The sequence below is a fragment of the Ranitomeya variabilis genome, chromosome 2 (genome assembly GCF_051348905.1).
Source record: "Ranitomeya variabilis isolate aRanVar5 chromosome 2, aRanVar5.hap1, whole genome shotgun sequence".
NCBI lineage: Eukaryota > Metazoa > Chordata > Amphibia > Anura > Dendrobatidae > Ranitomeya > Ranitomeya variabilis.
Window position 1 is genome coordinate 595611167 of NC_135233.1, and position 15804 is coordinate 595626970.

Below are 15804 nucleotides of genomic sequence, written 5' to 3' on the forward strand. Positions count from 1 at the left end.
ATACAAGAAATGTTCTTCATACTGAGAATCCTATAGAAATAGTTTACATTGTATTTTTACCATTCATTTGAAAAATGATCCGTTATTGATACCATCCAAACAGATATTCTATAAGGTTATTCTATCTAAAAGGGTATTAAACCACAAAGTTTCATAATCCTCAATCGCCTTCCACAGACAATATACGGGTATGGGTAGGCTGGCGTGATCTTTTGCCTGCGGGACACCTTTGTAAGCACATTTCCAGGGTTTTTATTTAGCTCAGGTTTTTCATCCATTCTGAAGAAGTTGCTACATTGGTAGTCATCGGAAGTTGTGGTCTGTAAGGGCAAACTCTGTTGTGAACGGGCACTTAGAGTAATTTTACCACTAAGTTCTGTGCCTCATAAAAAGTGCAACTAGAAAACACTGTCTCGTAGGCTACGTTCACATTTGTGTTGTTGTGTGCTGCGTCAGCGACGCAACGCACAACTCACGAACAACGCATGCACAACGCATGCATAACGCAGCATTTTGTGACGCATGCGTACATTTTTTTAACGCAAAAAAATTGCTACAGGCAGCATTCTCTGCGCCCTGACAGTTGCGCCAAAAATGACGCATGCGTCACAAAACACGAGACAACGCATATCCATGCGCCCCCCATGTTAAATATAGGGGCGCATGACGCATGCGTCGCCGCGGCTGCTCCCGACGCAACGCAAATGTGAACGTAGCCTTAGTGGTTTAAACACCAAGCTCTTTGTCACCTGATAAAGTAATGGAGTCAGGCAGTTATACTAAGTAATGCAACCACCAAACTTAGTAGTATAACCATAAAGCTCTGTGCCTCTTAGTAGTATAATACCCATTAAGCTCTGTGCCTCTTAGTAGTATTAATACCCATTAAGCTCTGTGCCTCTTTGTAGCATTACTAACCATTAAGCTCTGTGCCTCTTAGTAGTATTAATAACCATTAAGCTCTGTGCCTTTTAGTAGTATAATACCCATTAAGCTCTGTACCTCTTAGTAGTATTAATACCCATTAAGCTCTGTGCCTTTTAGTAGTATTAATATCCATTAAGCTCTGTGCCTCTTAGTAGTATTAATAACCATTAAGCTATGTGCCTCTCAGTAGTATTAATAACCATTAAGCTCTGTGCCTCTTAGTAGTATTACTAACCATTAAGCTCTGTGCCTCTTAGTAGTATAGTAACCATTAAGCTCTGTGCCTCTCAGTAGTATAGTAACCATTAAGCTCTGTGCCTCTCAGTAGTATAATAACCATTAAGCTCTGTGCCTCTTAGTAGTATAGTAACCATTAAGCTCTATGCCTCTTAGTAGTATAATAACCATTAAGCTCTGTGCCTCTCAGTAGTATAATAACCATTAAGCTCTGTGCCTCTTAGCAGTATAATAACCATTAAGCTCTGTGTGTTTTAGTAGTATAACAATCAAGCTCTGTTCCTCCTGCTGGTATGAGAACCAAGCTTTTTTTCTCCTAGTAGTATAACCAAGTTCTGTGCCTCCTAATAGTGTCACATCCTAGCTCTATGCCTTTTGGTAGTATAATGGTCAGCTTCCAGGCCTTCTAGTAATGCAACTGCCAAGATCTGTGCCTTTTAGTAGTGTATCCACAAAGCGTTGTGCTCCTTGTTAATTTTTATTAATTATGCTTTACTTATATAGTGCCATAATATAATGAAGCACTTTACAGACATTATAATTGCTGCCCCTCATGGGGGCTTACAATCTAAATTCCCTATCGGTATTGTCTTTAGAGTATGGGAGTAAACCCTAGAGGAAACCCACGGAAACATGAGGAGAACACACAAACTACTTGCAGATGTTGTGCTTGGTGGATTTGAACCCAGGACTCCGAGACTACAAACCAGTGCTAATCACTGAGCCACTGTGCTCCTTAGTTGTATAACCAGTAAGCTCTAGGCCCATCATAGTATAGCAATCACACTCTGTTCCTCCTAGTGGTATAACCAAGCTCGCTGTCTCCTACTAGCATAACTCACAAGCTCAGTGCTTTGATAGTATAACGCCCAGCGTCCAGGCCTCTTGGTAGTGCAACCGCCAAGCTCTCTGTCTTGTAGTAGTGTAACAACAAAGCTTTGTGCCCCTTAGTGCTATAACCACTAAGCTCTGTGCCTCCAAGTAGTGTTGCTACAAAGATTTGTGCCCCTTAGTACTATACTCACTAAGTTCTGTGCCTCTTTGTAGTATAATGATCAAGCTCTATTCCTCCTATAACGACCAAGCTCTGTGCCTTCTGTAACTAACAATCTCAATGCCTCAATCATGATGTATAATAACCAACAAGTATTATCCCCATGTTCTGCTGTGTAACCAGAAAGACTTTAACCATTATACCTATCCGCCTCATTCTGAGTAACAGTACGCCTGACAGGTACATGTTCACCACTCTGTCATCTTCAATCCAGAAGCCATGTCTGGAGTCTAAACGCCACATACAAGTTTTGACCCCCTAACATACAGTATCTATCGCATAGCAGTCAGTCTATCAGGTTGTAAGATTCCCTTCAGTTGACAGTGATTATCTAGAGGCCAATATAATATTACAGGTTTGTTATGAGAGAACTTATAGCAACAAGTAACTTCATTCTAGGACTGTCATCCCTATGATATATCTAGACACTGGGTCCTCGGACAAGTGAATTGGTTTCTAGGGAATTTTTTGGGCATGGTTGAACTGCAGATGATAAGAGTTATGTCTTCAACAATAGAAGAGTTAGTATCTGATATAAATGGAGGATAGATGAAATTAATCAGATTTAGAAAACCTATTCAATATAGTCTGGAGATATAAAAAAAGCAAACAAGGACACTGATATTGTGTAAGTGTAGAAGCCACATGGCTAGTGAGGTTAGTGGTACGGTAGATAGCTTCTGTGGTATTAAGAGGTATTACTGGGGTTTTCCATTACTGGTCAACACCAACCTCCATAATGTGCCAAGTAAAATAAAACCGCGAAGGCTGCAGCCATCTGTAGTTGTTGATGGGCGGCAGAGCTCATGTGACAATTTCATGAGATAGCCGCGGGACACAGCCTTGGAATTAGGGGAGGTAAGTATGCTTTTTAATTTTACTATAATCATTAGGAACATTGAAAAAGTTGTTGTTCAGTAATGTACAGTACAAGGTATTTAATCAAGGGCTTCAACTTTGGGCACCCTACAGTGGCTACTAGACAAGTCCTGACTACACATTGTTTTTTTATTTTGCTTTCATATTAGCACTATGCATGACTCATTGCTCGCACATAGTCATAGGGAAAATGTGAGATCAGGGTACAGTAGATTGGTTGAGGTAAACAGCCCCGGTGAAAGCAAAAGCGTCCTTCAGATTCCCTATTGAAAATGTTCTGCAAGCACAGAGTGCAATGAGTTTGTATGGCTGCCTAGTAACCGGCAGAAGTGAGGACCTTGGATTTGCGTTCTTTTCCAGTGGGGTCCTCATACAGGTCCCCAGTCCCTAGGGAAGTGTTAAGCTGATAGTAGGGGTGACTACAAACCAGAAGGCACCACTTCTACCCAAAAACACAACAGATAATGCACTAGAGAGGATGGCTATGTGGCTATGTAGTATAACCACCTTGTGTCTGAGCATTTTAGTAGTATAACAACCAAGGTCTGATCCTCCTAGTGGTATAAGAACCAAACCCTGTTATTCCTAGTAGTATAATTACCAAAGTCTGTGCCTCCTAATAATGTAACTCACAAGCTCTGCACCTCTTGGTAGTGTAACAGCCAGCTTCCAGACCTCTTAGTAGTACAACCGCCAAGCTTTGTGCCTCATAGTAGTGTAACCACAAAGTGTTTTGCTCCTTAGTTGTATTACCACTAAGCTCTGTGCCTATTAGTCGTATAATGACCAAGCTCTATTACTCCTAGTAGTATAATCACCAAGCTTTGAGCATTGTCATATTGTATATTGTAATATTGATAGTTCAGCCAGCTTCCAGGCCTCTTAGTAGTGCAACCGCTGAGCTCTGCGCCTCTTGATAGTGTTTCAGTCAGCTTCCAGGCCTCTTAGTAGTGCAACCGCCGAGCTCTGCGCCTCTTGATAGTGTTTCAGTCAGCTTCCAGGCCTCTTAGTAGTGCAACCGCCGAGTTCTGTGCCTCTTGATAGTGTAGCGGACAGCTTCCAGTCCTCTTAGTAGTGCAACCGCCAAGCTTTGTGCCTCATAGTAGTATAACCACAAAGTGTTTTGCTCCTTAGTAGTATTACCACTAAGCTCTGTGCCTATTCGTAGTATAATGACCAAGCTCTATTAATCCTTGTAGTATAACCACCAAGCTCTGTGCCTTGTAATATTGTAACTCCCAAGCTCTCTGCCTCTTCATAGTATAACGGCCAGCTACCAGGCTTTTTAGAAGTGCAACCGCCAAGAGCTGTGCCTTTTGGTAGTGTAACAGCCAGCTTCCAGGCTTCTTAGTAGTGCAACCGCCAAGCTCTGTGACTCTTAGTAGTGTAACCACAAAACAATGTGCTCCTTAGTCCTATAACCACTAAGTTCTGTGCCTATTCATAGTCTAATGACCAAGCTCTATTCCTTCTAATGGTTTAACCACCAAGCTCTGTGCCTTCTGATAATGTAACTGCCAATCTCAGTGCCTCAATTATGAAGAATCATCTGCATGTTTTGCTGTGTAACCAGGAAAACTTTAACCATTATGTCTGCATGTCTCATTCTGAGTAAAACAAACCCGGACGTGTCCGAGAAACATGTATTAGGGAACCTCAAAAGAGAGGTTGGTTTCATCTCATTTGTTAAGGTGGCCTTACACATTATGCTTGCCTAATCTAACGTAACATCTGAAAAGCTTCCAGAAAAAGCGGAGGCCTCTGGAACTCCTGAAGGAGTTAGCTAATGTCTTGGGTCCTGTCCTATATCATGAAAAACTCCAAGAAAGTAGCGCTTATGAAAGGTATCCTGTGCATAACGCTTCATCTGTAGTCAGATCCTGGGTGTCCAGGAGGCAGGAGCACATGTAAAGGACAGGAAATGGAGGGGCACGTCCCATCAAAAGGGGTGTTGTAAAATGCAAAAAGTATGAGAAATTCATCACTGCTACAAGCGAGGTGCACTTTACAATCTCCACAACATCCACTTCCAAAAGTTGCTAAGCGTGGATAAATGTTGTCTCAATGGTGGGACATGAGAATCATCTAATGTGTATGGAAGTGTAACAATTCTTCAACAATGGCAGATGTTCGGATTGGGGGAAGAATTGGGCATGTTGGATTTCAACATACCCAATCCTTAGATTTCATCACAGATCGGTTGCCACCGTGAAAACGGCAGATATCTATGGTGTATAGCCACTTTTATTGTGTGTGGAGGAGCTGAGCATGGATCTCCTAGCCACCGATCCCACAATAGCTGTTGGGACTTAACAAAAGGAACTTGAAAGACCATGGTTGGGAGTTGAAGCAGTGTTAACTTCATTATGGGGTCTATGATCCTATACCAAACGTTTAATCTATTTCTCCTCTGGGACTAAGCAATAAGCTTTATGGAATAATAAATATTACCAATTTTCAGTATTCCGTCCTTCAAGAAAATGTTTTTCGTCTTCAGATCTCTGTGCATCACTAGCCTGAAAGAAAAAAGTTAGAAAATTATCCTCTCCTAATACCGCTGTCACTTGGTCAGAGCGATCAGTGAGGATCATAGCTTAGGACCCCCACTAGAGATTAGCTATCAATGTTTTAAATTAGATTACCCCTTTAATGATGAAGCCTAGTCATTATTTTTGTTTTTTTTAACCCTTAACCAAAGTAATTTTTATGGGTTTGCCATGTAGCAGTAAATAGTCAAGCCATTGTCTATCATTGCTTTGCTGTGACTAGATTGGATCTCGCTATTTCTGCGGCGGTCACTACAATTGACTACAAATTTGGTTGTAAAATGTTGTACAATTGAATGTGAAGGTATTAAATCCTTTCATTCTAATTTTTTCATTTTTCCCCAAATCTGTCTCAGTCGCTGCTTAACACTGGAAGGTTTTATATGTCCAGCCTGACAAATGTCAGCGTGACTTTGCAAATGAGAGCTCTGCCTTTCTCCAAATTGTCTGAAATTGAATCTTCTTAGACAATTTTATTGACTTTACCCAAAATACTGTCCCCGCTGATAAGAATATGTAATGCTTAACTTTTTGGTGGCGCTGCAAGAAAATTGATCCTTACTGACTGATGTCCCAGCAGATTACATCTAATTGCTGAGGGCACTTCATGACATGCCTTTTCTAAAGGAGGCCTCCTAACAAGTAGGGCCCGCATCTAAAGCTGATGAATGGGGGTATCGCCTACACATTGTAATGTCAGAACACTCTAACAAGACAATAAATATTCAATCATAGCGACAGTGATGAGTAAGAGCACCCCGAGCAGTTGCAAAAATGATTTAATCCCCATTGCAAATTTGGTTTATTAGGAAAATTTAGAAACATTCAGCTTTTTTTGCAAAAAAACAATAGTTTACCTATCTTAACCTGCCCTGCTGCAAACGTGATACAAAGTCGGACACCAGCTTCTGGAAGCGTTCCCCGGGAATCTTAGTCCATGATGGACTGTGAGATTTGTTGGTGAGCATTGTCCTTTTAGAAGATCCAGTGGTGTCCAAGCTTCAGCTTCCTCACAAAACACGTGATGTTTTTGGCACCATCATGTTTCACTGTAGGTATTAATGAGCCTCTTCCATGTTTCACTGTAAGCAGGATGTTTTTTTTTTCAGCATATCCTTCACATGCTGGCTCCTTATCCGCAGACCTAAAAAGTTTCATCGCTCCATAAAACAAGTGCCAGAACTTTGGTTGCTTGTTTATGACGATTTGAATATATTTCTTGTATTTTTGGTTAGTATATGTTATGTAGTTTGTGCATGGACACCTTTAGCATTTAGTATGTGCCTCATTGCGAAAACCAAAACCTCAGTGCCTGCTGTCACCAAATCTTTCTGCAGGTCTTCTGCAGTCACTTGATGGTTTTTGACCACCTGTGGTCTTCCTTTTTCTGCCACATCCAGGTAGTGTAGCCAGAGTTCCTATACCTTTGAACATGTGAACCCTGCTTTCATCTGTTTTATCTCATGCAAACTTGTTAAAACTTAAGGGAGATTCTGATACTGCAGAAGTTAGTAAAAGAGGCATTTTGGGTTTAATTTTGAGAAGCCACTTGTTACATTAGTGGTTTACATTATTCTTGATTGAATGGTTTATTGCAAAAAGCAGCAACTTTGCAATTTTTGTTAATAAACCTAATTTGCAACGGGGGCTGAAAAATTTTGATTGCAACTACTTACTACTGTAATTCTAGAAGTGCTGCACCTGTCGTGAAGATAGTTTACTCCAAGAAGTAGCTGGATGAACCATTCCATGACGTGTCCTTCTGTGAGGTTCTCGCCTTCGTCTTTCTGTCGCTGGATGTAACAGTAAAGATCTCCACCCTGAGAAGTCATAAAAAATCATAAAATATTTTTACTATTGCTTTACTAGTCCCTAAAGGTATACTCAAAAGTAATATATCTGCACATAACAAGCATGACAAACACCCCCACATGACCGGAGGAAAAACACTGGAAAATCTACAGGATGATATTAAAAAGCACTAGATGCACTTAATATTATTTTACTTTGCTTTTGAAGTGGTAAAGAACAGTTTTAATAAAATGTATTTATGAGCCTTAATAAATCTCAGTTCAGAAATTTTTTTTTTTAATCTTCACTTGTTTGCCCTTGAAAATAAGATGTGCCTGCACTGAGGACCCCTTCTTTTAAAGGCTATTTACTCCTTCGCAACTAATTTTTTTTATTGCTCATTTCCTTTTTTCTTTTTGTCTTTCAGCTCGATTTCGAGCTATGGCGACCTGATGGATGAACAATCTGTAAGAAGATCGATCTGGCGCCAGCCTAGATAGGCCCACCAGGGTCTTCTCCGCTGTTATCCTGATAGTATCAAGCCATCAGGTTGTTGGTCTTCCTCTTCGCCTTGCTCCTTCCATATTTCCGACCATGATGTCCTTTCTCAGTGATTGCTGTCTAAGGCAAGTATCCAAGTCGTAGCTTGGTGATCCTTGCTTTGAGTGACACGTCTGGCTTGATTTGTTCCAAAATTAATTTGTTTGTTTTTCTTGCCATCCATTGTATTGATAACATCCTTCTCCAGCACCACATTTCGAAGGTGTCAATTCTTCTGACTTTTCTGACTTCTCATTATCTTCTAGGTTTCGCATCCAAATGATACTACAGAAAAGACCAAACTATGTACGAGTAGTGTCTTCGTCACCAGTGAAATGTTTCTTGTTTTGAAGACCTTATCCCGTGACTCCATTGTTGATTTGCCCATAGCTATTCTCCCATTTCCTTACTAGATGCAAAGTTAAGCAACTCCTTAAATAGTCTTCGTCAAAAAAAATGTCAATCTACTGCAGCCTCTGTAAGTCCTTTTTCCATCACATCACTTTGCAGTATTGCTAAAAATCTATCACAGCTCTGGCTTCTGTCGGCTCTCACTTTTCTCCCACTCCCTTCTTTCAGTGTTAGAGATAACAGGAGAGAAGAGGGAAGGGTTATACACAGACCTCCACAGTTTGGAGGGAAGAGAAACAATCCACAGTCTCAAGGAGGGCAAAGAAAATAATCTATAGAAATGGATGAAAGCACACAAAGAGGAAATTGCAGCATAGAAGCTGTGAAAAACTTAGCACTCTGGATACATACAGATGGATATTCAGCCTGTATTACTGTGAGAAACACTCCCACAAGAAAACAAAGCTAAAAAGTGGATCAGGCTGCAAACTGCATACCTAGGGTCTGAAAATGAATAAAAGAATTAAGATTTTAGACTAAAACTTAATCATGATTGACTAGCGTTCATCCTGTCCTTCCAGATGCAGGGCTTACCACCAATGTCAGGCAAGGATTAGGTATCCTGCTCGACGATAGGTGCGGAACATATATAGGGATGATAGGGCAGACAGGGTGCCATTAGATCTGTCTAGGGGTCTCCATTCCCCCCTTCGATAGAGTTTGGTTCCCTTTCCCTTATCCCTTCGTGTTGCACTTAGCCTTTCCTACACGTTGTGTGACACATATATAAAAATGTCTTCCATATCAAAGGTATCCTTTAAATCAAACTTCTTTTGATTTTAAGCATGCATATAGCATAGAAATGGACCTTCCAAATTAAAGGGCCCAGTGTGTCCCTGACACCACTTCTGTCATATCCCAGTTGTAGACCCATAAAAAAAAAACTTTTATCCCATAAGGACATCCCAATGCTCACTTTAACCCTTTCATATACAGCAGATGGCCAGTGACCGTTCCTGCCATAGCTACTAGTGCTATACCTCGCAGTGATCGGTAACAATGCAGAAATCTTTTTTCTCCAGGAAACTTGCGAAGAACTGGACAATGAATGGGTGCCTGAGGTTGCCTAATAGTTTGGCCTCTCGAGTGGAAGGAAGCGTGGCGTCTCCTCTCAGGTTATCGCATGGGATTCTCTTGATGACTTTCCTGTAAAACAATCATAATATCAGCTGGCATTGTACAAGAACATGTATTTGTAGCATATATGCCAAGAATAGGTCCCTACGCCTGACTATAGAACAAGTCTCTTGTTTAGGGTTGTCCTTATCCACTTCTTATAATACATACGGTATCTTGAATACATAAGGGGATGCAAAAAATGCTAAGATCAGTTATATCGTGAATGCAGGGTGTAATGTCACGTGTCATGTTTAGGGGCAGCATTCTGAATTTTTCCATGATAGCCCGTCTCCTCTGAGTGGTCTCAAGATGTGAAGAGTAGGCAGGAAGCAAGTAGGGTCAGACCAGAATATTGAGGATTCAGGGGGCAACTCTGGATTAAATACAGTACTGAGATTTCATGATACATATTACACGGATGACTGGACTGTCAAATATGTGAAGGGTTAATAAAGGACTAGTAATATCCAATTCTCCTCTCATGTTAATTATTTCATGTCCTGCAAGAAAAGGTAATTAAAAAAGAGCCTAAATCTGCTCTGTCGAGTTCCAGGAAGAAGAAGTAATTGATTTTGACAAGCCTCCTTAATCAACAAAATGAAACATTTAAGTTGTCATTTTGCAGGTTCCTAATATCATGACGATGCGTCGATATTTATGGAGTGCACTGCTAGGCGAGTCTGGCACTTGACCATTTATGAAGAGTTTTTTTCTGCAAAGGCGTCTAAAAAAATGTCGCCTTTTACATCCAACATTCTTTCTGCTGAAGAATGGATCCATTTTTCTGATACAGAGCTCCAAATACCCTGCGTAGAGTAAATTGATAACGTTTTGGTTTGCTTCAGTCATCACTAGGGGGAGCTGTAGAGCTTATTGAATACTGCATGTGCAGTCAGCTCATATGCGCACCTAGTGGTGACTGGAGGTAATGTCTGTGAAGAGGATTTGGTGCTGTGTATCAGAAAATATCGGTCTCTCTAAATTCTTGATTCTCTCATCATCATATACAAACTACACAGTGGAATGTGTTACCATCAAACGGTGGCACAGCTGAAGCACGCCACACTGGCTCCTATTGCTCCCTCCCGTGGCACGGTCGTGTGGCACCAAGGGGTTATAGTAACTGGGCGCCCGTTAAAGGCCCTTGTTACAGCCATCTTGGTCCTACTTTGAAGCTAAAAAAAGACCACAGTTTATAATAAATAACCTGCAAAACATGGTATTGCAGTATATGGAATAAGCAATCAGAGGATTTCAGATCCAAATTCAAGCCCCAAAAGGAACTTAAAAAATAAAGTTACAAAAATATAAAAAGATTTTTTTTTTTTTAAATATAAAATTTCTAATCACCCACTTTTCCCCCATTAAAAATGAAATTAAAAAAATAAACATATCTATGATTGCCACAGTCGTAGAAGTCTGGTCTATCAAATTCTAAAATTAATTTACGCTATAAAAAGGGAAAAAAAAAACTTGAAATGCAAAATAAAAATGTTACGGATCTCAGAAAATAATTATCCACGATGGAATAACAGTATAGTGCTTTGTTCCAAAGCACTATAATGACACGAACTAAATTTTATTTTTTTTTCACAAGCGTCTGAAATTTTTTTCACCAATAAAAAAAAAAACCATGCAATTTTGGTATTACTGTAATTGTACTGACATGGCGAATTACGTCATTTTTACCACACAATGAATAGCGTAAAAACAAAACCCAAAAAACAATGGCGTTATTGCATTTTTTCACCATTTCATCCCACTTGGAATTTTTTTTTTCCTTACATCTGAGTAAATTTTATGGTAAAATAAATGGCGTCATTCAAATCTACAATTCGGATACCAGAACAGTACCTGGTCTCCATTCACTTGAATGGGGGGCTCGAATATCCAGTGTTTGCCATGCTGTCATGTGCATGACAGAGCGACAAATACTGCTTCTGATTGGTGGTAAAATCATTACCAATGGTCAGACAGCCACGATTCCCATGTTGTCAAATGACAGTGTGAGCCTGCAGCAGTGATCATAGGTATATATCTTACCTCCGGTAACTGGCGTCGGCTAATGGGACTACTGATCCCATCAGCCTACGCCTGCTGCTGCTTATAACAGCCAGAGCAGGAGCAGCTGATGAGAGTATTCATCAGACTATGCTCTAAATAAATAGAGAAAAAGAACGTTGTGGGTTCCCATATTTTTGATAACCAGCGAGGTAAAACTGACAGCTGGGGGCTGCAATGATCAGCTGTCAGCGTTAGCAAGGCTGGTTATCAAGAATAGAGAGGTCCCATGCAGTGTTTTTTAATTAATTTAAATAATGGTAAAAAACGACAAAACGTTCCCTCCCCCCATTTTTGACAACCAGCCTTGCTAAAGAAGACAGCTGGGGGTTGGTATTCACGGGCTGGTAAGGTGCCATGGATATTGCCCCCCCCCAGCAAACCAGAAAAGGTGCATCTATTAGATGCGCTAATTCTGGTGCTTTTGCTTGACTCTTCCCACTTGCCCTGTAGCGGTGACAAGTGGGATTTGCATTTGGTGGGGTTGATGTCACCTTTGTATTATCTGGTGACGTCAAGCCCACGGATTAGTAGTGGAGAGGCATCTATAAGACACCTATCCATTACTAATCCTATTGTTACATGGTAAATAAACACACAACCAGAATAAAATCCTTTAATTGAAAGAATGACACAGACTCCTTTAATAAATCAAACTATACTCACGACATCGCCCTTTCCATTGAATCCCTCGTCTCCTGTAATAAAACAAAAATAATAAAACAACGATATCCCTCACCTGTCCCACGCCGTAATCCATGTCTGGGGGATAAACAGTTTTCAACCTGGACGGTGCCAAGATGTGACCGTCAAGGCTGAGAATCACTGCAGCATCAGTGAGCAGCGGTGACATCATCAAGGTTACTGCTGGTCACTGAGGATCTGATCCCAGCTGGGCTGAACTGCGGTGACCTCAGTGAGATCCCAGATAGTACTGTGAAAAAGTCTGATGGTGCAGCAGTGAGCTCAGAGAGTTCAGTTTGAGAAATTTCTGCGGTGAACTCACTGCTGCACCAAAATGCTTTTACTCACTCCCCCCATTCTCCACACAGCCCCTCATCATCCCCCTCCCCATTCTCCACACAGCCCCTCATCATCCCCCCATTCTCCAAACAGCCCCTCATCATCTTCCCTATGCAGCCCCAATCAAGTAACATCAACCCTTTCCAAAATACATCCTGAGAGCTCTCACACAGGGTCCTGGGTCCTCATTCCCATCTGTACAAGGGTCCATGGTGCAGCCCCTCAGACCTCTCTCACAGCTCCATGGTGCAGCCCCTCAGTCCTCTCCTCACACAGCTCCATGGTGCAGCCCTTCAGTCCTCTCCTCACACAGCTCCATGGTGCAGCCCCTCAGTCCTCTCCTCACACAGCTCCATGGTGCAGCCCCTCGGTCCTCTCCTCACACAGCTCCATGGTGCAGCCCCTCAGTCTTCTTCTCACACAGCTCCATGGTGCAGCCCCTCAGTCCTCTCCTCCTCACACGGCTCCATGGTGCAGCCCCTCTCAGTCCTCTCTTCACATGCTCCATGGTGAAGCCCCTCTCAGTCCTCTACTCACACAGCTCCATGGTGCAGCCCCTCAAGTCTTCTCCTCACACAGCTCCATGGTGCAGCCTCTCAGTCCTTTCCTCACACTGCTCCATGGTGCAGCCCCTCAGTCCTCTCCTCACACAGCTCCATGGTGCAGCCCCTCAGTCCTAGCCTCACACAGCTCCATGGTGCAGCCCCTCAGTCCTCTCTTCACATGCTCCATGGTGCAGCCCTCAGTCCTCTCCTCACACAGCTCCATGGTGCAGCCCCTCAAGTCTTCTCCTCACACAGCTCCATGGTGCAGCCCCTCAGTCCTCCCCTCTCACAGCTCCATGGTGCAGCCCCTCAGTCCTCTCCTCCTCACAGGGTTCCATGGTGCAGCCGCTCAGTCCTCTCCTCACATGCTCCATGGTGCAGCCCTCAGTCCTCTCCTCACACAGCTCCATGGTGCAGCCCCTCAGTCCTCTCACACAGCTCCATGGTGCAGCCCCTCAGTCCTCTCCTCACATGCTCCATGGTGCAGCCCCTCAGTCCTCTCCTCACACAGCTCCATGATGCAGCCCCTCAGTCCTCTCCTCCTCACAGGGCTCCATGGTGCAGCCCCTCAGTCCTCTCCTCCTCACAGGGCTCCATGGTGCAGGTCCTCTCCTCACATGCTCCATGGGGCAGCCCCTCAGTCCTCTTCTCACAGGGCTCCATGGTGCAGGCTGTCACTTCCCTCCTCTCCTCTCCAGCAGCCTCAGAGGCACGGAGCTGCTTCCTGCTATCAGGTGTTCACACTGACTGGAGTCTGCCTCCGGCGACATCATTCCCTCCAAAAATCAACTCCGTTCTAGAAATCAAAGCTGCGTTGTGATTGGTTGCCAGCTTCTGTGAGACATCTTCGATAATCTGCTCCGGTGTTTAGTGTCTGACGAAAAAAAAAAAAAAAATGTTACTGTAGATAATGTGTGCCTAAGTGATGAGTACGGTATACAGGTCCTTCTCAAAAAATTAGCATATAGTGTTAAATTTCATTATTTACCATAATGTAATGATTACAATTAAACTTTCATATATTATAGATTCATTATCCACCAACTGAAATTTGTCAGGTCTTTTATTGTTTTAATACTGATGATTTTGGCATACAACTCCTGAAAACCCAAAAAACCTGTCTCAATAAATTAGCATATTTCACCCGTCCAACCCGAGTTTGGCGGTATCCAGATGCGTTAGCGGATTGTTATCCGTGAAGACGGTGAATTTCGCTGAGGCCAGGTAGTGTTTGAACCTGTCACTGCCCAGACGATGGCAAGGAATTCCAGCTTAAAGGAGCTGTAGTTGTCAGGGTTCCTTTCTGTGGGACGAAGTTTCCTGCTGGCGTAAGCGATTACCCTCTCCTTGCCTTTCTGGACCTGGGACAGCACGGCTCCCAATCCTACATTGCTGGCATCCGTGTACAGCACAAACGGTTGGTTGTATTCAGGGTAGGCCAGTACCTCTTCTCCCGTCAGTGCCGACTTCAAGCAAGTGAAGGATCCTTCCAGCCCCTCGTTCCAATCAAATGGGGTGTTCTTCCCCTTGGTCTTCTTTGATTGGCCCACCAACAGGTCTTGCAAGGGCGCTGCCTTCTTGGTGAAGTCCTTAATGAACCTCCGGTAGTAGCCTACCAGCCCGAGGAACTGCCGGACTTCGTGGAGGTTGCTGGGCTTCGGCCAGTCCTGGATCACCGTGACCTTGTCGGGGTCTGGGGCCACTCCTTCAGTACTCACCACATGGCCCAGGTACTGCACTTTGGGTTTCAGCAGATGACATTTGGACGGTTTCACCTTTAAGCCAAAGTTGGACAGGGCTTCAAACACCTCAGCCAGGTGTTTCAGATGGTCTTCGTAGGTCTTAGAGAAGACAATGACATCATCCAAATACAGCAGTACGGTCTCAAAGTTCTTGTGCCCCAGACAGCACTCCATCATTCTCTGGAACGTCCCCGGGGCATTGCACAATCCGAAAGGCATGTAGTTGAACTCGCAGAGACCCATCGGTGTCGTGAAGGCCGTCTTCTCTTTGTCCGCCTCCGCCACGGGAACCTGCCAATACCCACTGGTGAGATCTAAGGTAGAGAAATAGTTAGCAGACTTTAGGGCAGCCAGAGACTCCTCTATCCTGGGCAGTGGGTATGCGTCCTTATGTGTAATGCGATTCAACTGCCTGTAATCAACGCACATCCTCATTGTGCCATCTTTCTTTTTAACAAGGACTAACGGAGCTGCCCAGGGGCTACAACTGTCTCTCACCACCCCAGCCTCCTTCATTTCTCGCAACATGTCCTTAGCGCACTGGTAATGAGCCGGGGGTACAGGGCGGTATCTCTCTTTTATGGGCCGGTGATCTCCCGTGGGGATATGGTGTTGGATCCCTTTCACCTGCCCAAAATCTAAGGGGTGTTTGCTGAATACCTGCTCGTACTCGTGTACCACCCTGTAGGCCCCCTGTTTCTGATGGGATGGGGTGGAGTCAGTGCCCACATGCAATTCCCGACACCAATCTTTCGAGGGCCCTGCAGAACCGTTGTCCCCCGCCAGATTAGATGGGGCCAAGGGTCCAGGTGTCTGTATCACACTATTATTGACGGTGAACAGTTTGGCGAGCGTGGCATACTTGGTGAGATGGACCTCTTCCTCCCCGCAATTAAGGACACGTACTGGCACCCTCCCCTGGCGGACGT

The 15804-nt window shown here is 43.4% G+C and overlaps 1 protein-coding gene across 1 annotated transcript in view; it reads right to left on the reverse strand.

Moving 5' to 3' along the window:
* LOC143807172 (serine/threonine-protein kinase Nek11-like) overlaps window positions 1-15804 on the reverse strand; it is a 344541-nt gene that overhangs the window by 191515 nt on the left and 137222 nt on the right. Inside the window, exons 3-5 of the mRNA XM_077288448.1 lie at window positions 9366-9531; window positions 7345-7463; window positions 5549-5613 (exon numbers count right to left, since the gene is read on the reverse strand). Coding sequence (XP_077144563.1) covers window positions 5549-5613; window positions 7345-7463; window positions 9366-9531 — 350 coding nt within the window. The remainder of the gene's footprint in view (window positions 1-5548; window positions 5614-7344; window positions 7464-9365; window positions 9532-15804) is intronic.